Below are 27349 nucleotides of genomic sequence, written 5' to 3'. Positions count from 1 at the left end.
TTATACCACTTTATTTTTTTCCCAAATTTTTGTTAATCAATTTGTTATAAGAAATGGGGAATGTTTGGTGTAAGTGAGCCTCAGATCTTTTGTCTAGCTTAGGAAACTGTCAGAGAAACTCACCAACTAACTAGACTTTGAGAACTACTGTTCTCTGATGTTTCATCAGTCCTGGTGTTTTGCCTCAACCCTGAAAGCTAAAGTAAACTTGGACTATTCTTTCTGAGAATAGGACTGTGTCACCCTCCCTCAGTGATGTTAGGGAGGGAAAGAATGGATTTGGTCACTGAATTTACTAGCTCTCTTTTAATAGGTGATAGCTTTTTATGGCTGTATCAACATATAAAGATTCTTCTCCAGAATGGGTCCATCAGTTCGGTGTCTGCTAAGTAATAGCCACTGTGTTAGCTATTTTAAATATATGATCTTATTTAATCCTTTCTAATTACCAAATATCTGTCTCTGTTAATTCTCCTATAACTATATTAGGTGTATTTTGTTGACCTTTCTTATTTTTTTTCACCATTTATGTAGATCTGTGTTTATTAAAGTTGAATTCTAGATGCCAGGAGCATATTACTGAGTTCTAAAAAGCCATTAGCAAAATAGAAAAACCCATTTAAAACTATAGTATATGCTTAGATAGAGGTGTTAAAGGATTTTTATCAAAATGTTAAAAGTGATTAGCACTCTCTTGGGGCCAGGAAGAAGGAGGTGTGAGAATTCATGTGTACATGATTTTTAAAATAAAAGAAATAAGCTATTTTAATTTTAGTACAAAAGGCTAAGGCCAGTGAACCCTATCTTTGACTAGACAAGTTCAAGTACATTTAAATTTCTTTCTCATTAAGAGATAAAGAAATAGGGTCAATAAGAAAGTTCTCTCCAAAAAGAATGCGTCATCATAAATTATATGCCTGCCCAAAAAGAAGAGCCACTGGAGGTGGAGGATCGGTCTCTGTCATATCCTCCTCTTCCACCTCTGGAATTTTTGTAAAAGCATGAATTTTATAAACCATTTTACTGGTTTAATGTGAATTTGTTTCCCATTTATACGTAACGGCTGAGCCTTTTCACTTCCATGCTGCTATCAAGCCTCCTGTCTTGTCTTTCTTCTTCTCCTCAACAGTTTGCATAGCCTCCAAAACTTTTATCTAATGATTCTTTTACTTCTGTGCCAGAAAAAAAATTTTTCCAAAGAATGATAAGGCAACATGAACATAAATCAACCATTAAGTGCTCTAGTTTTGATAGAATCAACTTTAACTTTGGTAGATTAGGGAACTTCCTCCACATGCCTAGCCATGCCTAAGGTGTGTAAGGGGGGATCTTCCATGAATTAAGCAAAGACCCAAACAAGAATCATCCGTTATTTGAATCTTTTTGGAACTTCATACCTTTATTGTCCCTCTCTTTGAATTGACAAAGATGGGCTTTGCAAAAAGGATGTAGGGCCAACACTTTAATATACAGGTCAAGGAGACGCTTGGTCAGTAATGATTCTTTACATGATGTTGCAGTGGAGCTCATTGTACACTTGACCTTCATGAGGAAGTTTCCTTCCAGCCACTGGTAAGGCATGGCTATCCCATCTTCATCCTTGAGGCGTTCCTTCCCAGTCAATGACTGTGTGGTCCATTTATAGTTACTGGTTGCTTGCATAGCACAGTGTCTGTGGACTTTAAACAACCATACTTCACAAGACAATCCTTAGGTTTTGGCAAACTGTGGTCCATGGACCAAACCATGGCCTATAGACCTATGCTTCTTTTTGTACAGACACTTGAGCTAAAAATAGATTTTACATTTTTTTATATGCTTGTAAAATAAAATAAAGAAGACTATGTAACAGAGACCATATATGGTCTACAAAACCTAAAATAATTACTGTTTGGCCCTTTACTGAAAAATTTTGTCAACTCATGATCTTTGTGATGTGACCCTGGATTAAACTTAACACAAGTTACAATACATTGGCCTAGCATGTGAACAGGAATACCAATTATACATCCCTGAGAAGTGGTACATGGGGTACTGAGGAGACTCAGAATGTTCCCTGTTCTGAACATTTTTCAGTCTTTCAGTCCAGTCTTCCATTTCTTTTTTGTTATTAGTATATAAAATTGAACTTTTTACGTGGAGCATTGACCACAAAACTTGGGGTTGGAGTCAATCACATGAGTATCTGTCAGATCCACCTCACCAAAATGACTGCCTTTGCAGGTTTTACATAGTAAAATATTAGTCCTCAAGGCTTAAAGAATCTCCCCACACCCTCCTTTTAAAAATGTTGGTATGGATTTTTCTGTTTCATTAGCATCACTTTTTCGGATGATTGACTTTTAGCAGATCTGGCCTATGATGGAAACCTTGCAGATGAGCTTCTGCAGGAACCTGGGCTTTGCTTTGGACTCACTGTCCTTTGACTCCTGAGAGTGCTGGAGGCTACAGCAGGCTGTGCTGAGGGGCGCCTCCCTGCTGGCAAGCAGCCTGGTCAGCGTGAGCAAGGCTTACCAGGGACGGAGAGAGGCATAACTTTTTTTTTTAAATTAAAAAAAACTTAATATGAACAATATAAAAAATATACAAAAGTGAAGAGACTATTATAATGAGTTACCACTTACTCATCACCCAGCTTCAGTAATTTTCAGCTCATGGTCAATCACATTTATCTCTGTATTCTCCCTCTTGAATGGTTTTGATGCAATTTCCAAATAATGTATATTTTAATCTGTAAATTTCAATATACTTAAAAAGAATTACAATCCCAATATTATACCTACAAAATGAAAATAATTTAATATCCTCAACTAGTCATTTGTTCAAATTTTCCAAGTTGTCTTATATTTTAAAAAAATTATTTCTATAAGAATTCAAGTAAGAGTCATACATTGTAATTGGTTGATATAGCTCTTAACTTTCTTTTAATATATAGGCTTTCTTTCCATATCTTTATATATTTATTGGGAAAAAAATGTTATTTTTCTCTTAAATTTCCCACAGTTTGGCTTTGCTGAGTATTTCCCTATGGTGTCCTTTAATGTTTCTTTGTCTCTTGTACTTTCTACAGATTAGTACTTAGACCTAGTACTTGGTACCAAATTAGTATTTAGACCTTTGCACTTTCTACAAATTAGTACTTAGACTGATTATGGTTCAGTCCTTTTGGCAAGACTGCTTCATAGGTGGTACTGTGTACTTCCATCAGGAGGTATGTAATATCTACTCTATCTTTTGTGATATTGGTGGCCATTGATGATCATAATCTAGACCTAGGTATTTATTAGGGACTGCAAAATTGTGATACTCTATAATGTTCCACATTGTTTATTAGTTGAAATACATACAACTATTTGGTTATGCTGTGGCACAGTTCATATAGAAAAGTCAATATAAATACTTGATTTATTCCTTTTATTTACCATTTTTCAAAACAGTGTGTTGTTGCTTAGCATCCTCTGATAGTGTCCAATGATTTTTTTAAAAAATATCATTATGAATTCATGGAGTTAAATGTATTATGTGTGTTTAATCAGTATTCTTATTGCTGCCCAACGTTTTCCATTCCTGGCACTTGGGAGCCTAATCTGACTTAGCTCCTGAGTTCTTTTTATTCACACCTATCGATCTTTGATCCCTTTCTTTCTTTCTGGTATACTAAAATGTTCCAAGCTCATCCTTATAAGACAGATAATCAGCATTTCTTAATTGAACCCTGGTTCCTTTTAGTGTTATCCTTTTTTTTTTTTTTAAAGCTGAGGAAACTAAAGTTTAGCCAAGGGTTTACAGCTCATAAATGATGGGCCTGATATTCTGATCCAGATCCATTTTATTCTAAAACCTCAAGTCCAGGAGCCGTTGTAGACATGGAGAGTACCCCATGAACTCAATTATTATTTAACATTTGTTTAACTAATTTGTTTCTACAAATCCTGCTTTAAGAGAAAAAAGAACTTAGAACTTTCCATGTGTGCTTTCTTTTGCTTTATTATATTTAAAAAAGGCTACATATAACTGTACTTGCTCTTTCCATTTCTTGTTTAACAGAAATTTTGTTCTTCAGCTAGGATTAATTGCTTTCCTGCTATCTCTAATTATATGAACTCTTATCCAGGATACAGCCTCATTATTCTCAAGAATCTAGAGCTCGTCTGCACATTCTTGTACTTATTTTATCTTCTTTTATCTTGTGAGTTAAAAGAGAAAGCCATGAGAAACGCAGGTCAGACTATAATATATTGCTTCATCCTTTCCAACCTTGAGAGTTACTCCTTCTGCCCCCTTGCTCTGTACATTCCCCAGTGCAGTTGTTCTTAATGTAGGAATGTTCATTAGAACCATGCATTTTTAAAGAAAACATAACTTTATCCCTAGCTTTTTAGTCAGTAGGGTTGGTAGGGGCCTCACTTATATATTTTTGGGGAGTCTTTCTAGTTGTTCTGATTCTACATTTTAGTAGTGTTCCAGGGACTCTAAATGCTGTGAGAGTTTCCTCCTCATCAGGAAGAAATTTTTCAGTCATATTTATGTATCATATATCCATTCACCTTTAAGCTCAAATTAATCTGTGCATCATTAACATTTTAAATCTCAGAATTAAAAAAAATTTTAAAAATACATTACATTAATCTTTCCAAAGAGCCAGCTTTTGGATCTTTGATTATCTCAAATATTTTTTTACATTAATTTTCCTTTATTAAACTTTTGGCTCACTATGTTGTTAATTTTCTTTCTAATTTCTTTATAAAAATAAATTAAAAAAATGTTGAATACGCAATACATTTCACATGGTTCAAAATCAGTACATATTTAAAAATGCACATAGTGGAAAGTCTTCCTTCTCCCACTTTTTCCTATTTGTCCGTATCTTAAAACCCACCCCAATAAGTAAAACACCTATGTTAGTTTCCAGCATTTACTTCTTGAAAAATTTTACTCACACATAATGCAAGTACACATTTTACTGTTTTGTGTTTGTTTTTATAGAAAAGGGTAAGACTCTAGATGCTCTTCTGAAACATTTCTTAAAAATTTAACTATAAATGTAGATATTTCTCGTATCAGTTCACAAAGAATATTCTTTTTTAAAAACAGCTATATAGCACTGCATCATAAGTAAATCATGCTTTACTGTGCTGGTTCCATACAATGTCAGATCGTTGTTATTTTTCAGTCTTTTGCTATTTTAAACAATGCTGAAATTAATAACCTTGTACTTGCTTCTTCATATGTATAATTCTGTCTGTACATTTAGGATATGTGCATTTGCAATTACGATGGATATTTCCAAACTGCTTTTCACAGAGATTGCATAAATTTACCCTCTCACCAGAAATATGTGAGCACTCCTATTTACCCCATGGTCAGCAAAGTGGTGTATATCCAAACTTTAGATCTTTGTTAATTTTATAGGTTAAAAATGGAATCTCAGTTCATTTCTCTTATTATGAAAAATTGTGCACCTTTTCATATAGCTAACAACTATTTGTATACTTTTATTTGGTATCCTATTTAAAATTAGGGTTTTTTTTTTTTTTTTTTTTTTTACAGTTTTACAGGAACTTTGTATATATCAAAGTTTGCCCTTTTGTGATTGAATTGCAAATATTATTTCCTAGTTTTCCATTTGACTTTGCTTATGATAATTTTTGTGGTACAGGTATTTTTGATATTTTCGTGATCAAATTTCCCTGTTCCTTTTTATGGTTTTGAAGTTTTATATCATAATTTAAAATGCCTTCCATTCTCTCCTGTTCTAAAATACTTATCACATGGTTTATTCTAGTACTTCTATGGCTTTATTAAAAATCATATTTTGATTCATTTATAGGAAAAATTCTTTCATTTGCCCACCATTTTTAGATGCTACTTTCATCACTTACTAAATTATGGTAGGTTTTTGGTCTGCTTCTAGGATCCACATGTCCCATTTTGCATGGTCTTACCTTATACCTGTAATTCTGATGTCCTCTTAATTAATACTAGAGTTTTTAAGACTGCATTTTCTTCTGATTTGGCTTAGCTGTTTGCCACAGGTTCTGACAAAAGGTGTTTCATCTCTTGGAGGAAGAGAGACAAATCAAAATGTCTTACTGATAATGTTTTTACAATTTGTCTTTGGACCTCCAGTAATTTAGCTTCAAAATAGGGGATATTCATCAGACTCCCCCTCTTGGCTCCCTATATGCCAGCCATAGATCTTTTACCTCACAGCTCCAAATTTATTTTTTTTCTTGCTCTGCTTTGTGATGTAAGCGTTGGATAGGTAGACATTTCTTCTTTGCCAACTGGCATGATGTTAGATTTTGCCAATAGGTGGTACTGGTTGGACAGAGCTAGGAATAGCAGGGGAAGGGGCTTCTCTTCCTGATTCTGGTGTGCATTTTCTTCCTTCTGTGACATGATGTCAGCAGTGTGCAGGACTAGTGGTTCTCACTCTCCACTAGCTTCTCAGGTACCCAGCAGGCTGAGAACCAGCCTCAGCTTCCTACTGCATCAGTAGACAGTTTCCTGCAGGTCAGCTTTAGGCCTACCCATGCACCAGGGAGTGGTTTCTGGAGGACCAGTGCTGGCCCATGAGTGTTCCAGTGGGCAGCTTCTTAGGAAGCAGCTCTAGTCCTCTGGAACCTGGCATACTTTCCCACCCCTTCAGTTTGCTGTAGCCACACCTTCTCCAATTAGGTCAGAATCTCAGCCTTAGTTTGTTGGGGTTGCCTTCTTTCAAAGTCTTAGTTCCTTCCATGTTTACTCTCCCTCAATCCTAGAGATAATAAATGCTTCTTCCATTAGCAATTACTGTATTCCTTAGAGTCATCTTTTACTACTTTCAGTGGATGACTACCTTTTACTAATTGAAAAATCTTTACACTAAATATTTCCTGTTCAAATTACTAACATAGCTTCTGTCTCTTGACTGGATCCTGTCTAATCCAGGATCAATACCAGGAAGATCTACCAATAAAGATGAAATTTGGATTGGTTTGGCCATATCCTTAGGCTTGAGCAGTGTTGATTTCCTTGTTGTGAGAAATACTGTACTAGTAATTTATGGCATGCAGTGGCATCACATTGAGCCATTACTTGTGGAGGATTGTGATGCAGGTCCCTCAAAGAAAGACCCAACAACATTGCGAGAAGAATGTACTATGAATCCTCTTTCAAGCCTTCTACAGTGAGGCCTGGGTCCAATTGTTTGAGTACCCTAGGGAAAAAGAAAACGTGAGGAATACTAGTTGCTGGCTTTGAGCTGATGCTAATTCCTGGAGACTTCCTAAAATGCCACTGTGGTCCAACAGTGAAAGTGGAGGTTATGTTAGTTGGTTGGTAGATGGAGTGTTAGCTGAAGTTAGACTCACAGAGGGCACAGTCTGTCAGATTTGCCTTGTTTTTATAATTTTAGAAACTGACTCTCTGACATATGGGTTATGGGCCATTATTGTAGAAAGAGCTAAGTGGAAGTCCTTGGAAATTCCCTTCTCTGCCAAGGTATTAACCCAGTTGCAATACTGAATTCTTAGGGAATTGTGGCGATAAGTGCCACCATCAAAAGACTTGAAAATGGTGGTGGAACCTATTATATTTCTTCTATTTGATCTGTGGAGAAGTCAGATGAATTTTGGAGAATGACTGTGATCATCATAAACTTAATTAGGTTGTAATGCAGGTTAAAGCTGCTGTCTCAAATATAATATCTTTACTGGAGCAAAACAACATGGTTCACTATATTGATAGCATTATGATCATTAGATTTGATGAGCAGGAAGTAGCAGGAACTTCATATGCCTTAGGAAGGTATATGTGAACCAGAAAGTGGAAGATAAACCCCGTAAAATTTCAGAGGCCTCCCACCTCAGTGCAGTTTCTGGGGGTCTAGTGGTTTGGATCATGTTAGGATATCCCCTCCAAGGTGAAAGACAAGTTATTGTTCCTTTCACTCCCTACTGTGAAAAAGAGGCACAACTCTTGGCGGCCTTTATGGTTTTGGGGGACTATATGTGTCACATTTGAGTGTATACCTGTGATGCATCTACTGAGATACTAATAAGTGGGACTTGTTTTGAGTGAAAACCAGAGTGAGAGAAGGTTCTATGGTAAGTCCAGTCTGCATCGCAAGCTACTCTTTCACTTGGGCCTTGTGATTCAGCAGTTTTGATTATACTTGAGATGCCTGTTGCAAATTGAGATGCTGTGGGAAACTTCTGGCAAGTGTCAATATAAGAACAAGAGTACATACCTCTAGGACTTTCAAGCACTTCTTATGTCCTCTTCTGCAGATAACTATTTTCTTAATGAGAAACAGCTCTGGATTGTTACTGGGCCTTGATAGAAACTGAATGCTTAATCACGGGACATCAAATTACCTTGTAGCCTAAGCTTGCTATCATGAATTGGGTGTTTTCTAACCAAATAGCTATAAGGTTGTTGTAATTATAATGAAGCAGTAATTACAATGCAGCAGTAATTATAATGAAGTGGAAATGCATATAAAAGACCAGACTCAGACATGTCCAGAAGATACAAATCATTTGCATATGCTGAGATTCCTTTGACACTGACTCCTGCTATACCAGAAATGGTAAATACATGAATCAATATGAGTAATATTTCCAACTTCTCATCTCTTTGAGAGATAACTGACTGTCTAAAGTATAACTAACAATAATGTTTAGGGGGTTTATGAAATATGTAAAAGCAAAATGTATGACTAACAACTCAAAGGAAGGAATGAAGAAAATTGAAGTGTACTGATATAAGATTTTTAGACTATACATGTAGTACCATCTATCATTTGAAGGTAGACTATGATGTTAAAGATATTTAGAGCAGCCACTAAAAAAAAAAAACCAAAGGGAAATAGCTAATAAGGCAGTAGTAGATAGTGTAGAATCATTAAAAAATATTCAGCTAGTCCAAAAGAATGCAGGAAGGGAGAAGAAAATACTGAGGGACAGATGGTACAAATGGAGAAAATAGAAAAAATATGCATATATCAATAATAGATTAACATCAACATATCAAGAATTATTTTAAGTGCAAATGGTCTAATAAAAATAAAATTCAGAGATTGTCATATGGGTATAAAAGCAAGAAACAACTATGCTATCTCTAAAAACTACACTTTAATTATACAGACCCATGCAGGTTAAATATAAAAGAATGAAAAATGATATACTATGCAAACAGCACAGAAAATACTGTGTTGGCCGTATCAGACAAAGTTGATGTGAGAACATGGAATATGACCAGAGATAAAGAGGGACATTTTCTAATAAAAAAAGAAAGAAGTCATTAAGAAGACACAATAATCCTAAGTGTAGATGCAATATAGAGATTCAGAATACATGAAACAAAAATTGAAAGAATAGAATGGAGAAATAGAGAAATTCACAGTTAAAGCTAGAAATTTCACCACTCTAGACTCAATAATTGATAGAACCAGGGGACAAAACATCAGTGACTTTATATAGGAGACTTGAACAGTATTATTGACCATCCTGACCTGTTAGAGACTTGTAGAACACGGCACCCGAAAACCTGGAAACATAGAATACACAACTTTGCAAGTGCACGTAGGGCATTCACCAGGAGAGACCATATTATGGGCAGTAAAACAAGTTTCAGTATATTTAAAAATACTGAAATCATAGAAAGTATCCTCTTTGATCATAACACATTTAACCAAAACCAGTCATACAATGATAACGTCATATGTTTGGAAGTTAATGAACATATTTCTAAATAAACCTTGGGATGAAAGACAAAATCATGAGAAACATTAGAAAATATTTCAAGCTGAATCAAAGTGAAAACACAACCTATCAGTATTTGTGGGGTGGAGCTAACACAGTACTTAGTGGGTAATATGTAGAATTAGTGTTTATGTTAGAAAAGAAGAAATATATAAAAATCAATGAAATCAACTTCAACCTTTAGGAGATAGAAAAAAGAAGAGAAATTCAAACCCAAAACAAGGGGAGGAAATAACAGGTGACATAGGTGAAGTAAAATTTTGTAGCATCTATATCTCCACAAGGAAATAAGGGAATTCTAAGGTTTAAAATGTCTATTTTAAAATATAAGATACATTTATTAATATCTCTGAAAAGTTTAATTCCTAGGTTGGTTTTTTTTTTTTTTTGTCCTTACTAGCTGTGTGACCTAATACAACTTGTTCAACTTATTTAATGCTTAGATTACTCATATGTAAAATGAGATGATAAATTTTAAGGTCATAATGATGAGAAGTAAATGAAATGGATATATGCAAAGATCATAGCAGTCTAGAATTAAAATTTAGAAGCACAAACTTTTTACATACAGCATCAATAAGATTAAAAAGCTAAAAAGAGTAAAATGTTTTTAAAGACAGGAATCTTGAAGTATTGAATTATTTTCACAGGGTTTTGAAAATACAGTTTACTAAGAAAATATACTGAGTAGGTAATTGGATGAACTTTCTAGTTAAGGACACTTAAAAAATGAATAAAAAATCTTCTGGAATATATTAAAGCGCTGACAAGGTAGTAAAAATTTACCAAGCATGATATGACTGGGGGAGAAAAGAGGCCCAAGGAGGCAAGCCTTGCATGGTAGGCATAATAATAACCCTCCAAGGGTGTCCATGTCCTAATCTCTAGAACCTATGAATGTTACTTCACATGGTAAAAGGCCTTTGTAGATTTAATTAAGTATTTTGAGATGGGCAGATTTAACCTGAATATTTGGGCAGACCCAGTGTAACCACAGATGTTCTTAAGAAGGATGCAGGAGAGTCAGAGTCAGAGAAGGCAATGCAGTGATGGAAGCAGAGGTTGGAATCATACACGGTTGTGAACCAAGAGATGTAGGCAACCTCTAATAACTGGAAAGGTAAGGAAACAGATTCTCCCCTAGATTCTCTGGAAGAGAGGGAACTCTGCCAACACCTTGATTTTAGGACTTTTGATGTCCGTGATTGTAAAATAATAAGTGTGTGTACCTTATATACTAAGCTTGTCATAAATTTTTAGAGCAACCATAGGTACCAGTGTAGATTATGGTACCTGAAATTGGGGTGCTGCTGAAACAAATACCTAAAAATGTGGAAGTAGTGTAGAAGTGGCTTTGGAATTGGGTGATTGAAAAATTGAGGCTGGAAGAATTTTGAGAAACATAATAGAAAGAGCTTAGGTTGCTTTGAACAGAATGTTAGTAGAAATATGAGTATTAAAGAATCTTATGACTCAGAAGGGGCTCAGAAGGATATAAGAAGCATGGTAGAAAAAACCTAGAAAAATCTTAGAGAATACTAAATCATAAACAGACAGTTGGTAGAAATATGGACATTAAAGCACCGCAAGTGAGGGATCAGAAGAAAATGTGGAACATATTGGAAACTATAAGAAAGCAAATCCTTGTTATATAGTGGTAGAAAGCTTAGCTGAATTGTGTCCTACTCAATTATATGGAAGGTAGAATTTGTAAGAGATGTTCTTGGATATTTGGTTGAAGAGATTTACAGGCGAAGTGTTGAAGGTATATTCAGGTTTCTTCTTACTGCTTACAGTGAAATGTGAGAGGAAAATGATAAATTGAGGGAAGAACTAGAAAGGAACCAGGACTAAAGATTTAAGAAATATCCAGATTGAAAAAGATGCTAAAATTAGGAGGTTCACTATCAGGACAGCATGCCTGAAGAGAAAGCTAAGATTTTCTAAGGTAACTGAGCAATCTTTTGCTTAGAAGGATCTGAGTATTTAGTTACACAGAGGGCTCTTTGAAGAGAGTAGTTGTGTGACACATGGGTCCCTTCAGCCATCTCAGCAGAAGCCAAAAATAGAGCTGAGATAATTTAGGAAAGACTTTTGGAGGACCCTCTTCTGTGGAGTGAATCCCTGTGTCCGATGGGGGAGACCCCCAGAGTTCATGAGAATTTTACATCAGCAGAAGCAATGCCAGCTTGGACTAAAAGGGACAGAGAGGAGGAGAACTGAAAGAAGACAGTGAACACCAGATTCTATAGGTTGGAAACAGGCTGATAAAACTCCTAGACTGGAAGCACATTGCTACCCTTTATGAGAAGGGAGATTGACTCCTAAGGTGGAGCCTGGGCTCCCGAAGATGAAGCTGTGAGCCACAGAGGATTATTTTCAGGGTTTGAGAGCTAACTGAAGTTGCCTGACAGGATTTTGAAATTGCTTGGGATGGCTGACTCATATTTTCCTTCTATTTTCTCCCTTTCTGAATGGGAATGTCTATGTTTGGTGTCCTATAATTGTCCCTCCATTGTGTTTGGGGAGCTGATAACTTGTTTTCTAGTTTTACAGGTGCATAGGTGGAGAGAAATTTTGTTCCAGAGGGAACATACCCAGAGTCTCAGTCATACCTGATTTATATGACTTAGATGATGCAGCTTGGGACTTTTGAGTTGAGATTTAGATGAGATTTCACACTTGGAGTTGCTGCTATATTGAATTGAGACTCTTGGAGCTGTTGGGATGGGATGCACAGCACCTTCCATATTCACAGTGTGGGAGAGTATTATGTAAGTAAAAGAGATTCCACCTGAGTGGCAATCCATACTCTGTGTGTTCATGAAAAACAGTTGGTAACCAATTGTATGCTTTCCGATTTTAAATTGGATTTGAATTAAAAAGTGAAAAGTATGAATATATTCAAATTTGCAATCAGTGTGTATGTGTGCTTTAAGTATGGATAATGAAGAAATGAGTAATGGAAATAACTGTTTGATCACACGAGAGTAAGAATGCTGATAAGGGACAGATGATCATATGAGCTACTGAAATAAAATATAAATTTACTGCCAGTAAAGACCATTATGATTTCATGTGGTCTTTTCAAGTGGCATATCTTAGTATCTCGAGTGGTCTAAACTCATTGTTTTCAAGCCAAAATATTGTGCTTTTTAATGTTGAGAATATTTTCTCAGGATTTTTAAAGACAATGAAACTGAAATACAAATAGCTTGAGACTGACATTTGGATCTTTTCCCAGTTCAATGTCTTTTTTTTAGTCTGGAGAAAGAAACTGATGATACATTATTTAGCTAATATATAAACTACATCCAAATGCTGCAACAGAGCATGAAGAAATAATTTCGAGGGCTGAAAACAAGAGTGGATTAGAAATATGCTTACTGTTGTCTTCCAAGTTGAAACATCCAACCTTCCAGCTTTTGGCTGTAAAATGTTAGAACTTACCATCTATTCGAGTCCTAAAAATAGTCTTCAGTGAGTCATCTCTCCATAAATTCTGGACCACTTGTGTTAATATGAAAATCTAGACTCATCTGGCAGCCACTAAACACTGGTGCCATTTACAATGATCTATTTGAATTTAAAATTTCCAATTTAGTAGAAGACAGCATGAGAAATCAATTGCAAATATAACAAATTACAAATTAAGCTATCTACCATTGAGCTGCATAAAGCTATCTTGGTGAAAGACTGCAAATAAAATTATCCTTCTCATTGAAATAAAACTTTTTATGTGCTAATTTTAAAAAATAATGTTTTTTTTTGTTGTTAAGAAAATTAAAAGACACATTAAAAATTACCTAAAACTGATGATATTCATGTACACAGATTACCCATTAAGGGGTGTGTAGATGCCAAACTTTAAGAAACACTACTGTTGAAGCTATTGATAAGGAATCTCCTTCAACTTGAATATTAAATGTTTTGTTTGTTTCAGTGCTCTTCAGTAATTACAGATTCTAGCTAAAGATGAGTAATTGCTCTTTCCTACACAGCATTTCAGAGATTCCTTCAGACCTAAGCAATTCTAGTTTCAGAACTATCAGTCTGTGTAAAGATCACGTCTCTGCTAATCACTTGTAATTATGAAAATTATGATTTCATCATGATGGTACTACAACTAGGCATGGGAAATTCCAACTCATTTATCAAACTTCTTTTGGACTTTGATTTTGCAAGATATGGAGGTGTACGCAGAAATTTATATAGGGAGATATTAATATATTTATACTTAGACTAAGATATAGATAAACTAAGAGCAGAGTGTGGAATCTAGTTCCTTATGGGCTGATTTTAATCAACAAGTGGATTGTGGCCAATTCATAATTATAAAAAATTGAATTAGTTACCAATATCAGTAACTTGTAGGATTTCATATGTAAGTCTAGATTTTCAGCTTTTCTTAAAATGAAAGAGACAAAAACCCCAAACTAACAACAGTCAATTGGGGCAGGAGTAAAGTAAACCCAGGGGTGAGGGTGAGTGATCTCCAGTCCACCATTTCCCATTCAACACTTCTTTGCCTTCCTTGCCCCAGTAGGCATTTGAATTCTCCATCCTTGTGAGTATAGTAACAATTAATCTTATGTAGGTCCTTAAGCTTCATGTAAGATTTATAATCCTTAACATTATTTCATTTGGATGTGTTTAACAGCCTGTGTATTATTCACTAAGTGTTAATTGTTTCTTTAAAAAGAGGAATTTGGATTTTTAAGGAGCGGGAAGAATAGACTCATATTAAGTAACTCTATGCTGAAATTCATGTTGCATTGTACAGTAATAAATGTTAATGAACTCTGAACATTTACATAGCATGAATTTACCAAAATAGGCATTATAAATCTTGACTGCTACTAGATAATCTACCATGTAGGACATAGTAATTACATGGAAACTATATAAACTATTTGTATACATTTTCTCTTAGTGAAAATTTTTTGAGCACAAAACTCTTATAATTCTTGATCATTGTAGTGACGTTTTTCAGGATAGCCATATTTAGTCATATCTACTCTAGCTTAGAACTTGGCAGTGTAGCATCAGATATGCTATATTAAATTTGTGACTCAACTGAATTACTGATACCAGTGTTGACATGAACTGTTATTTCAACATCTGTATTAAGGAATCTAACTAGCTTTTTATCAGCTTTACTCTGTTTAATATTGGAATGGTTGAAATTGTGTTAAACAACCCTCTACTCCAATATACAGTCAAATCTAGTAGTTTATATTTGAATCCTGCCTCTTCTGATATACAATGTCTCTAGATTTACATGGAAAAGCTACTTTTTTCTATTTCTGTTACTGAAAATATGGTAAGCTAACTAGTACATTTATTCCACAGAGCACTTCCTGCCACTTATTTGTCTCATATCAATGGTGGATAACCTAAGTGCTGTATCTAAGAGCCAGTGACACTTAAAATACTATTATTAATTAATACAATTCCTTTCCAAATCTTTTTTATTCACTTTGAGCTTTCCTTACTATGTTTATTTGATTTAGTTTTGTTTAAATTTAATTAGTTCTTAAAAATCACAGTGTGTATTTGTTTCTTGAGATCCAAAACAAAGAAAGCATTATGCTTTCTAAATGAACCACAATTTATGTCACAATTATGAAAATGAACATAATAGACATGTGTTCCTTTCCATACTCTAAAGTCAAACTTACATATTGCTCTGTCCAATCAATCATTATGATTGAGTAGCTTAAAGAGTTAACTATATCTGGGGCATACTTATTAAATATATTCAATTTTAAATTAAAATTTGATTTTCTTTTAAGAAGATAATGCCAGTTATAATCATATAGCAAAAGTTATGTTGCTATAAGCATACTAAAATATTTTAAGTTGCAAACCTTCATTTTAAGGTGCTTATAGATTTGTTTCTCCTTACTAAAAGATGACATAATAGAAAAAGGATGCTGGATGTCATTTTATTTTTAGAAATTAGAATAAGTACATTTTAATTAGCTCTGGAAGATAGAATAATCATCAGTCTTACCAAAATATTCAGTCTAGATGTTAGCCGAAGACTATAGTAAATCATCTAAAAATTATTAGATTAAAAGGGTAGAGTGATTCATAACTTCGTATGTGCTTAAAAAGATTAGTAATATAAAGAATATAATATTAAAATTAATACTAAGAATCACATAAGTATTACCTAATATTCCCTTTCTCTTCTTTCTCTACACAATTTCTCAGAAACCACCTTTAGTCTCATGGCTTCAGGTACCACCCATATATACTGATCATTTCCAAATGCACGCATTACTTCCGATGTGTGTTTACGCCCTGAACTCTCCACTGAGCTCTGGTCTTCCACGAATTACTATCTATATGACACCTTCTTGATGTTTTACAGGAACAAGACTAATATTTCAAAATTGAATTTGTCTTTCTTCCAACTCTGCTCTGGCTTCTGTTTTCTTTTTTCTCTGACAAGAACCTGCATTCATTAGCCAGGACAGTGTCACAAGGCCACCCCCATCTGGCAGATGGCTGTGGAAAGGGAGGGTGGAAATTAGAATTGTGCTAGCAACCAATAATAGCTGACTCAGCTACTTACAAGCTTTGTTGATTTTGGAAATAATTTCTTTGTGTGATAGTTTCCTTGCCTGTGAGTTAAAATAATGCTAACAAAGGGTATGTACTTAGTAAATGTTAGCTATTGTTTTGGTCACCTATTGGTGCATAGCCAATCACCCTAAAATGTAGTGCTTTAAAGAACAACAATTTGTTATTTTTCATAATTATAGTGACAAATAGGGATTGATTGCTAAAGAAGACTCAGGGCCCAAAATGACAATGCTTAATTAAATCTACAATTTATTGCGGAAAAAGAATACCAATAGCAACAGCATTAAAGTATTCTTGATAATCAAAGGCTGCAAGGGTTCCAGAGAGGCCGGCAGTGAGCTTTGTCTTCCCTCCCTAAGGCCACACCAGGACATGCTTTCTGTCTTGGATCTGGAACCACTGACACATGCACAGACATCTCAGAATCTGGGAGCTCAAAGTGGGGTTTTATCAGGGGTTCTTACACTCTGCTGGTGACATAGGCATATTCTGTTATATAACCAGCACAAACTGTAGAACCCTCCAGGAGTCTCCCTGAGGCCAGGTGCAGGCCATCGGTCTCACTATCATCAGTGAACAATGCTAGCAGGCCCATACAAACCACTCTGAAACTCGTGGGAGTTCCATAATTGCAAAGCAAGACTCTTAATCAGTAGTTTCTTATCTTGACCAGTGCCTTGTAGATACTGTGGCGGAACAGCTCACACTGATTCCAGGCCTGCTGGAATTTGCCTTCACAGTACAGTGACTCTCTGGGTTCCCTGGACTCATTTGAATACTTTTTCTCATGCATGTGGTATCAGCTGGGATCACTCATCTGGCTGCATTCCAGAGTATCCAAGATGGATGCTTTCATTCATATGTGTGGCACCGCCGCTGGATTGGCTGTAATGACTGGAAGCTGGCTGGGCCTTACCTTCAAGTCAATGGCATACTTTTAGGTCCTAGATGCATACTATTCCGTTCTGTACAAATATCAGGTCTTGAAACGTATCTTCTGTATTTGAGAGAGAGATGCAGAAAAGTCAAGAGCTATGGATGGTATTCATTAGTCTGTCTTTATAGTCCCATCTACTCAATTAATATTATTGAGCTATTATGTGTTAAAAGTGTGGTAAAACTGATTTTTTTTCCTTCTCAAAATTACTACCACCACGGCTCTTAGCCTTCACTGGTGTATTTTTCTGCTACGTTCCTAGCTTCATACAACTCTTTATAGTTTGTAGTTTTCATAGAAAGTGATAGAAGAGCTTCTGGTTGAACAAGATGGATTGAATCCATGCTTGTATTTTAGCTTCCTCCCTCTATTAGTTTGTTAGGACTGTCATAACTAAGTACCACAGACTGAGTGGCTTAAACAAAATAAATTTATTTTCTCACAGTTCCGGAGGCTGGAAGTCTGAGATCAAGGTGTTGGCAGTGACTTTTTTTCTGAGGCATCTCTCTTTGATTTGTAAATGGCTGTCTTCTTCCAGCCTTTCCTCTGTTCATGCTCACATCTGTGTCCAAATTTCCTCTTCTTATTAAAGATACCAGTCATACTGGATTAAGGCTCACCCTGAAGACCTTATTTTACATTAATTACCTCTTTAAATACCTTATCTCCAGGTCCAGTTACATTCTGAGGTACTGGGGTATTGACCATTTATAAGTATGGATTTTAATTGGGTCCTGATTAAAACACACAAATGTATAAAAGTTATTTGTATATTTAATATGTATATTTAATGTACACATAAATTTATGAGGCAGTCACAAAAATTTGAACTCTGAATAGTTAAGGAATCAAATAATTGTTGATTTTTTAAAGATAAGATCATGGTTTCGTGATTACGTTAAAAAAGAGTCCCTTATATTTTAGAATATTCATTGATGAAATTACATGATTATTTTGGATTTGCCACTACCTCACTGGAGTGAGAAACTGGGGAAGTTGGTAGGATTAGAGAAAACGTACAGACATGAATTGAAGATTATTGACCCTGGGTGATGTGTATATGGGAATTTCTTACACTATACTCTATTTTTTGTGTGTTTTAAATTTTTCATAATTAAAAGTAAGGCAAGAAGAAAATGGAGATTTCAAGTAAAAGTTTATACACAGAATGGGGAGAGAATTCCAGGCACCTTTCCCACTCATTTTGTGGAAAGAATGACATTTAGGAAAGAATGACATTTGGGAGCCTGCTGGATTGTGATTCCATCACAGCATAATGAAGTCCAGTAGACTTCAGATCACATCTATTCTTGTGTGGAATTTTCAATCACAGTTTTTATTGACTCACCCTTACATGTGAATGAGGAGCAAGTAATCACCAGATACTTGAGGAAAGCCTCCAAAATGAAACACAAAAACAAAGCAAAAGCCAACATCAATGAAACTTCAAGGCAACAGATAATAGAACAAAGTGATAAATAATTAAAGTTATTATTATTAATGTTCACAGAAGGATGAGGGATAATGCATGTGTGAATAAAGAAGAGTTAGAGAATAAGAAAGCTAATTTGAAAATTAAAAATATGATTACAGAATTAAAAATTATAGAGTATGAGCTGAAAGGAGTACCTGGCAGCCTGGTCTCACAATAGTTCTTATTTATATGAGGGAGATTGAAACTCTGGAAACAATGGCAGTTACAGAACCAATGGAAAGCGACTACCTGGATGAGGCCTAGCAATATGAGTTTTAAACTGTTCTAAGCTTCAGTCCTGACTGCACATTAGCATTAACCAGAAAGCTTTTAAACATTTTTGAAATTTTAATAATACCTGGATCTCATTTCCATTGGCTTTAATTTGAATGAGGTAGAATGAGGCATTGCTGTTTTAAAAGTTCCCCCTATAATTCTCTCGTGCAGCTTGGGCTGAGAACCACTAATCTAGTGTGAGTTTCTCAAAAGCAGAGCCCACGCTTTATTTATTACTGTGAACAGTGCTTTGCACATAGTAAACTTTTAGTATTTTCATTGGAAATAGTAATCATCACTGATGATGGCTCCACGTTAGGGGAGGAAGAGTAAACCTGTATGGCTTTTCCTCAGCCCTCCTAATTCCTACGTGCCATCTCATCAAATGAATGATTATACCATAGTTTTTAAAGAAAGAAGCCCATTTTAAAATTAGATTAAACATGAAAAATGCCATCAACAGCCTGCCTCAGTAGTCTGTAATTTCTGTTCCCAAGGCAAGATACTTTCAAGATCTGGGTCTTCTACTTTACGATGGATTGCTTAACAGAATAAGCTGTAGTAGTGACCCCTTTTGGGCTGAGCTGTAGTTCTTTATTGTACATTAAAATCATCTGTGAGACTTGCTAAAAGTGTATATTCCTGGACCCAACAAGGTTCTGACTCACCAGATCTCAGATGAGACACTGTGGGGGCCATGTATTTAATAGGTTGTTACCAATGCAGGTGCTCTGTTGATCACAGTTTGGAAAAGCAAGCTAAGCATAACAGCATTTTCAGCCTGTGCCTGGGGTTCTGTGTTGGCAAAGCCTTTTTGCCTTCTTTCTATGGTCATGAACGGAGACCTGCTGTTCACTGGTCAGTGTCTCACATTCCTATTTTGGAGCTTATTTTTAATTGACTTATTAAATCGTAAGTCTAAGTTTTCAGAAGTAAGGAATTCATTTTGCTGCTCCATAATATTTTAGTGAAGCAAAGTTCAATAATATTATGAACTTTATGAAAAAGCAGAAGAAAAGGAAAAGGAAGTATTCATTGAAGGGGTCAAGATTTCATTTCTCCTTTTATGCAAAACAGTTCCCAAGACTAAGTATATTCACTTATCTGATTATTCATATGTAGCCTTTTCCCTCTGTTCCCCAGTAATGACCATTTAACCAACTATTGAAAACAGTCGGAAAGTAATCCCAGCTGATTATTTTTTAAACATACCCGCCTATACAGAGACAAGATGGATATAGCATATCTGTAAAGTTTAAGAAAACCGATTAATATCATGTATTTGAATATTTCTCCTCATTTCTGTATTGATGAATATTTCGTAGGTTTATATAAAGACAGAATTACACAGTTTTCTTCTTCTAAATGTAATTTTCTACAAGTTCGTATGTAAAAACAATCTTACATGCCATGACCAAAGTGAATTTTTTCTACCAGCCACCAAATAATTGCATAGGTTTGTTCATCTGAGACAAGATAACATGGACCTTTGTGTAAATTTTTAGAATCTAATTCATTTATAAGAAGAGGTATTTTTGTATAAGAATTTCTTCTAAAGAATTTTTCAAATTATTTTTACTGTAGTTTTATATAATTAGAAATGGCTGATGCTCTTATTTGGAGGCACATTGGTTCCCAGAAGAACACATCTCCAAATTCATTATATAGTCAGTGAAATGTAAGGTTCAGTGCATGCATTCATCCATTCATCCATTCATCTGGCAAATATTTACTGAGCACCTACTATACTCTTCTACACTCTAAAGACATAACAGTAAACAAAACAAAAAAAACCCCCTGCCCTCTTGGAGCTTACAACATAGCGGAAAATTATAAGGTTAAAAAGATAAGTAGAAGAGGTGACAGGAGTTGTTTGGGGGAGGCATTCAAATTTTAGATTGGGTGGCCTGAAGATGACTAATTAAGAAGGTAACATTGAGTAGTGACCTGATTGAACTGAAGGAGTGAGCCTTGGAGCTATTTAGGAGAACATTCTAAGCAAAAAGAATGATTAAGTGCAAAGTTCTGAGGTGGATATATGACTGATCTTTTTGAAAACAGAGTGAATGGAGTAGGGAGGATAGTATGAGAGGAGGTTAGAGTGGTAGTAGTGTATCTAGGGTTGAAATTCAGTTCATATTAAGGACCTTGGGTTTTTGCTCAAAGTGAAGTTAGAAGCCATTGGATGGGTTTGAGAAGGGGAGTGGTGCAGTCTGACTAAGGGTCTTAACTGGATTCATCATTAGCTTCTGTGGTGGAAATAGACTGAAGATGGGCAGTGATGGAAGCAGGGGAGATTTCACAGTAATCCAGGTAAGAGATACTAGGTTGGGTCAGAGTATTTGTGAAGGTGGAGAGACATGGTTGGATTTGGACATACTATAATGGTGTAAGTGACAGGATTTGCTGATAGAACTTTATTATATGTCCAAGTTATATATAAGCCAAGTATTCATAAATCAAAGAATAATTCTTTCTACTATGAAAAAGTAGGGGAGGTATATATGAAGCAGAAAATTTATATCTAACTTTTATACTATGAAAGGTACTTTATCAAGGTAATTAAAATATTTGATGATGAATAAATAGTACTTCTTGATATATTTACAATTTATTAGCAAGATAACAAAAACTCAATCCTAATATTTACTGTATTAATTTTTGTCAGTTATAAAGTATCTGGTTAAAGCTTAAAGTCTTATAGCTTCTAACATTTATAGTTAGTATGTATCCTGAGGCTTATTTGTTGGAAACAAAGCAATTTACTGATTAATAGAAGTTTGAAAAAGCAGTAAAACATTTTTTTAGAGAGGAGCTGGTTTAAATGGAAGAAATAGGGAAACTTTTTCTAGTCAGTTACGTTTAATCATGTGAAGAGCGAGATGATTTTTTCTGAGCTCTCTCAGTAGATGGCAGCAAAGTTTCAAGTAGTGTAGTTTCAGGTTTTTCTGGGAGGCTTTCCTGAGGGAAATATCCTTTTTTCCCCCTTCTCTTAAGTTTGTTCTGGCTTGCATTTTAATGAAGTATTTTGGTAACATCACTTAAAAGCCCTGTAACTTTGGTTCAGATATTTAGCCAACTGTTCCCTTAGGTGCTATAGATGCTTTCTTAATGAGAGCATGTATTTTTTTCTTTTTGTGATTTAGGGAGTACCAGGGCCTGGGAAATATGACATTAAAAGTCAGTTTCAGAAGACTAAAAGTATGACATCAAATGTAAATGATACATCACCTGCGTTTCTTTCTCAATCCCAGGTAATATTCTATAGTCATTTCATATATAGGTATAATAGGTATAATTTGACCCCAGCAACAAATCCAGTGGTGTTAGGGAGATTATTTTTAAAAAGTGGTATTTAAGCAAATTGGGAACAGACATGGCCTGGGCAAATCATATTGCCAAAAATGTGGGTAAAATGAAATGAAATAAGGTTATAATATTAACGATAATTTGCATATTCAAATTGAAATGGTCTATTAAATATTTTTAATAAGCAAATTTGCATATGTAAATGTTCAGTTTAGCTTATAAGAGATTTTCGTCTAGGTCTTAAAATATGCTTTGCTAATGAATGTATGAAGTGTTAACGTGTAATCTGTGAGGACATGCATATCTTTCAGAGAAGGTTCTGAAGGCTCTCTGGAGCCTGGCTATAGGTCATATCTAAAACTGCCATTATTAGTATGAGAGTCTATTTCACAGTAAACATTTCACATTTCCAAGGTCTGTATTTAGAGGTCTTGAAGGTATCGAAGATGTTTCTAAGGCAGGAACATTATAATCCTAGCAAACCTTTATAATGTGGCAGTCTCCAGATCAACTAGTTGTGATATTCATCCAGTTGTACTATGTAGAGCTCTGATTATCTTATTTAACTTGGGAAGGTTATTAACCTTCAGATGACTACAGGTTGACTACTTTGGTTTCATTGTACCTAAGAGGTACCTCCTTGGAGACAGATAGATTGCAGGTATATTTTGGAGACATAATTAACACGACTTTTTAATGGGATAGATGTGGTAAGGGACTAGGAAGAATCAAAATCAATACTAGGTTTCTGCCTTGAGCAACTTGATGGTACTTAAGGTACTGCACAAAATGGATGTGTGGGAATGGGATATTGTATGTGTGTGTGCCCTTGATTTTTAAAGATACCATTTTTCACAGCTAGAACTGTTAGTTTTTATGCTCTTCCTGTTTATCTGATACATAGTCTAATTTGACATCACTTGTTACCAATGATAATATTTTTAAATATATTTTCAGAAATGAAAAACAATATGATATCAATTTTGCTTAAGGGGATGATGAGGAAAAGAATAATGGTTCTGGGGTGAAAGATATGGAGAAGTAAAAGCCAACAGGACTGCCTGCTGGGGGAATGTTAAGTGTTTAGTGGAATACAAACAGATATATTAATGATTATGATCGAAAAAGCAATAATTCAATTAACAAGGTGGGCTTAGAACACCTGTTTTTGGTTTATAGGAATAAAGATATGTTTCTGGGATACTTATTTTAATCATTGATTTAAAGAGTTGTCTGGTATTTTCTCTAAGTCCATTGAATTCTCTTGTCTTCAAGTATTAATTTTTAAAACATAAGACTTTATAATAATGATTCTTGTCTCTTGCTGCATATTAGAAACATGTGGAGAATTTTAATGCATTCTGATGCCCAGATGCTTTCTCCCCTCTCTCCCAGAGATTGATTCAACTGGTCCAGATGAGGACCCAGGCATCAGTATTTTTTTTTTTTTTAACTCCTCAAGTAATTCTGTGTGCAGCCAGGGTTGAGTATTACCATTTAAAAAATATTGTACTCAGCATTTAAATAATAAGATAGCGTTTAGGAAGACTTTGGAAGTGTTCCTACATGAAAGGGGCCTAAAAGCAATATCTGAGCCCAGACTAGATTATGTACTGGAGGGAAAATGCCATAGAGGTATAATTAGATCAACTGACAGATTTGCAGTATGAATGGTAGATTAGACAAAAGTCTTATGTCATTGAGATATTTAATAAAGTTGGTAACTGGATATGTAAGAAAATATGCCTATTTTTAGTCAATACACACTAAAGTATTTAGGGTTAAAAGGCCAAGATATATGTAACTTTCCATTAAATGGTTCTCTGGATATGCCTTTGTGTGTGTGTGTGTGTGTGTGTGTGTGTGTGTAGAAAGAGAGAGAGGGTGGAATGGACATACAAACAGAGAGAAAGACAGAAATAGATTGGGCAAATGAAACAAATGAATGGCATAACATGTTAACAGTAGGTGAATCTGGGTAAATGTTACACAGGTATTTTCTGTATTATTTTTATTCATATATTTGAATATTCCAAATTTGAAATTAATTCTAAATAAAAAGTTAAAAATAGATTATACAATGATATAATTCATAAGATTTCATAATTTACATATAGTTCCATATATACTAATATTAATAGGTTGAATATACATTTATAATAAGTAAACTTATTATTACAAGTTTATAATATAGTAAGTTTAACATTATAAGTTAAAGTGCATTTATATGCCACTTGAATCTAAGAAATTTTTTCTTAAAAAATAAATAAGCCTAATTACTCCCCACCCTCCAAAAAAAGAAATTACTTAAAAAAAAAGATTTTTCTTAAGGTACATAATGATATTGTTGAAATAATTGACTATATATGTTGGATAACTTTGTCAATTTGTGCAATTTTGTTATGTAATAGAAACCATATTAGATCATATTGTTTTTATCTATTATCTTAACTTGCAGAATATTTTAAATGGGAAGATTGTCCATACACTATCACGTAGAATCTCATATTGAGATGATTTCCTTTGAAAAGTCTATCTGGCTTAGTAAAGTACATAATATATTACTGTATTAATATATAGATGATTTCACTAAAAGTATATATTTTATGTTTTGATAGGTATAAGATCTTAATTCATCTACATTTTCTTCACTCCATTAAGAAATAAATTAAACTCCAGATGTTATATCAGTAAGAAGGTAGCTTTTAACTCACAAAAATGTTAAAATGTACCATAGTTTCTCATTGCCATATTTTCGTGTTCTTCACTAGAGGTTTGTACCTTTGAAATCAATCACCCCAGCTCCTGGCACATATAATGAATCTCGAACTGCTTTCAAGCCCTTGAAAAAAATAGCAGGACTGAAAAATACCCCATTTGGTCAATGTGCTGCTCGATTCACACAGGACACTAGAACAGAGAAAATACCAGGTTAGCAATTAATTCACGTGTATCTGCTCTTTAGCCTTATGCAGCTAACATTCTTAACAAGATGGGTGAGCCACAAAGTACAGTTTTTTTGTTCTATGGGTGGTGTTGTCATTTTAAGTCAACATTTTTTAAAGCATTGACTATACACTAAATACAGATAAAAATAACGAACAATTTAAGGAAGGTTTTAGTTTAACGTGTCACATCTCTTAGTTGTGATTTTCTATTGTTTTCCTTTATTCAGTAAATTCCCTAATTTTCTCTTGATAGATGAGCATATATAATATATTAACTATGCGGTCACTGCCAGTAATATATCTTATGACATTCAGTTTTGTTACTATTATATTTTGGGATGTCCAGTCACATGTTCTAGTATTCTCAGTGAGTATTCTAGAATACAGTGGGATTCTATATATATCTAAGACTATAACACAAAAAGGATATATAATTACTAACATACAGGTTGTCTGTTGTGTGTAACAAAGTTAGTGGCTTAAAAAACCAGATTTTTTTCCTATTATATCTCCTTATTTTGTGGGATGGCTGGAGGGCAGAGTTCAGATGGGACTGTCATCAGAGTGCATGTACAGCTCCAGCATTGCTAACCCAGGGGAGCTGGTCTTTTTTAAGATGGTAGCTCAGGGCTCCATGACACCTGGCAGGATGCCACAGGCTTCTTCTGACCTACCCTCAGAACTCCCAGGACATCACTTCTGCCACATTCTATTAGTCAATCAAGTGACTCAGGGTAGCATATATTGAAGGACATGAAACTTCATCTCTCAGTGACAGGGGTGGGAAAGGATTTGTGGCCATCTTTAATCTACTACAGATTACCCTCTGGTCACTAAATATTTACATTTTTCCTACATGTCTTCTCAAGGCCTCCAAAGACTCATTCAGTTATGATATAATCTTGAAGACCAGAATCCTGTTACCTAAGTCAGGCATAGGTGCACATGGGGATTCTTGGGTGTCATAATTTAGATCATCTTGGTATCTCTCTTTTCTATCAGAAGAGCTGTGAACTACAGATACAAGTCATCTGCCCCATATATACAACACATAGTGGTGGAGGAGAGATCGGATAATCATATTAGTCTCCCCTATTCAAAAAAAAGGGAAAACTGGGGACCAATAGCAGTTGCCTATAGCCTCTGGCAATTCTGAAATCCAACCAGGCACATGTTGCCATTTCCTTTTTCAGGATCCATTTGGGCTCCCTGGGAATACGATTTTCTGTGGTCCTTTGTTCTATCTTTTGGGTTCTTGGTTTCATACTTTGAATCATCCTTCCTCTTCTGTAAGAAACAGGCTGTGTTTTCAGCTGGAGTTTTCTTAGCCTGCTTCCTGTCCAGAGAAGATCAGGGGTCTATGAGCCGCTTATAATTTTGTACTGTTGTCTCTTTCATTCCAAGTTGGCTCAGTTCTTTATAAAAATTTTATAGGTTTCTCATTGTATTAATTTATAATCAGATACACTGGACAAAAGCCACACTCACATGTACTTTTTAGAAAAGCCTTTGTCCTCTTTGGGTTGCCTCTAGTGTTGCTGTGTTTCAGTACTCTTAGATTCTTAGGGACACTGTCGTTTTAGCTTAGAGGGTCTGTGACATATGGCCTTAACATTCTTAGGGGCTCTTTTCTTTAACTGAGTCAGTCTATGAGGTACTATCTTAAATCTTTTTGGGGTCTTAACAAAGGGTCTTATAACCAAACCCTGGATTTGATCTCAAGCCATTTCTTGCTTTGAGAGCTTTTTGCTGTGTGGAGAGACTGGGGATGAAAAACAGTTTTACTTTCAAACCCAGAAAATCTTTTTTATATCCTATAAATTCTGTATGAAAACTGAACAGTTTTGGCCTATTTCTTCCTATCCAAACCTTCTCACACACCACAGCTCAAAGCAACTAGTTGGCACTTTTGATATTCAGCCTAGAAATCTCCTTAGTTAGAAGCCACTAATTTATTAGGTATTTTCTTCATTATCCCAAGTATTAGTTTTGCTAAACTTTCTGCCATTATAAAATACAAATTATATTTTCTCCAACCTCCGTAACATTTTTATCACTCTTT

General features: G+C 34.9%; 1 protein-coding gene across 1 annotated transcript in view; it reads left to right on the top strand.

Annotated features, from left to right (window-relative positions):
- Nucleotides 1-27349, top strand: part of STPG2 (sperm tail PG-rich repeat containing 2) — a 411510-nt gene that overhangs the window by 67536 nt on the left and 316625 nt on the right. Inside the window, exon 7 of the mRNA XM_032460154.1 lies at nt 25111-25270. Coding sequence (XP_032316045.1) covers nt 25111-25270 — 160 coding nt within the window. The remainder of the gene's footprint in view (nt 1-25110; nt 25271-27349) is intronic.

Source organism: Camelus ferus, chromosome 2, assembly GCF_009834535.1.
Source record: "Camelus ferus isolate YT-003-E chromosome 2, BCGSAC_Cfer_1.0, whole genome shotgun sequence".
In the NCBI taxonomy this organism is placed as follows: Eukaryota; Metazoa; Chordata; class Mammalia; order Artiodactyla; family Camelidae; genus Camelus; species Camelus ferus.
This window is presented reverse-complemented; position numbering and strand designations above follow the sequence as displayed.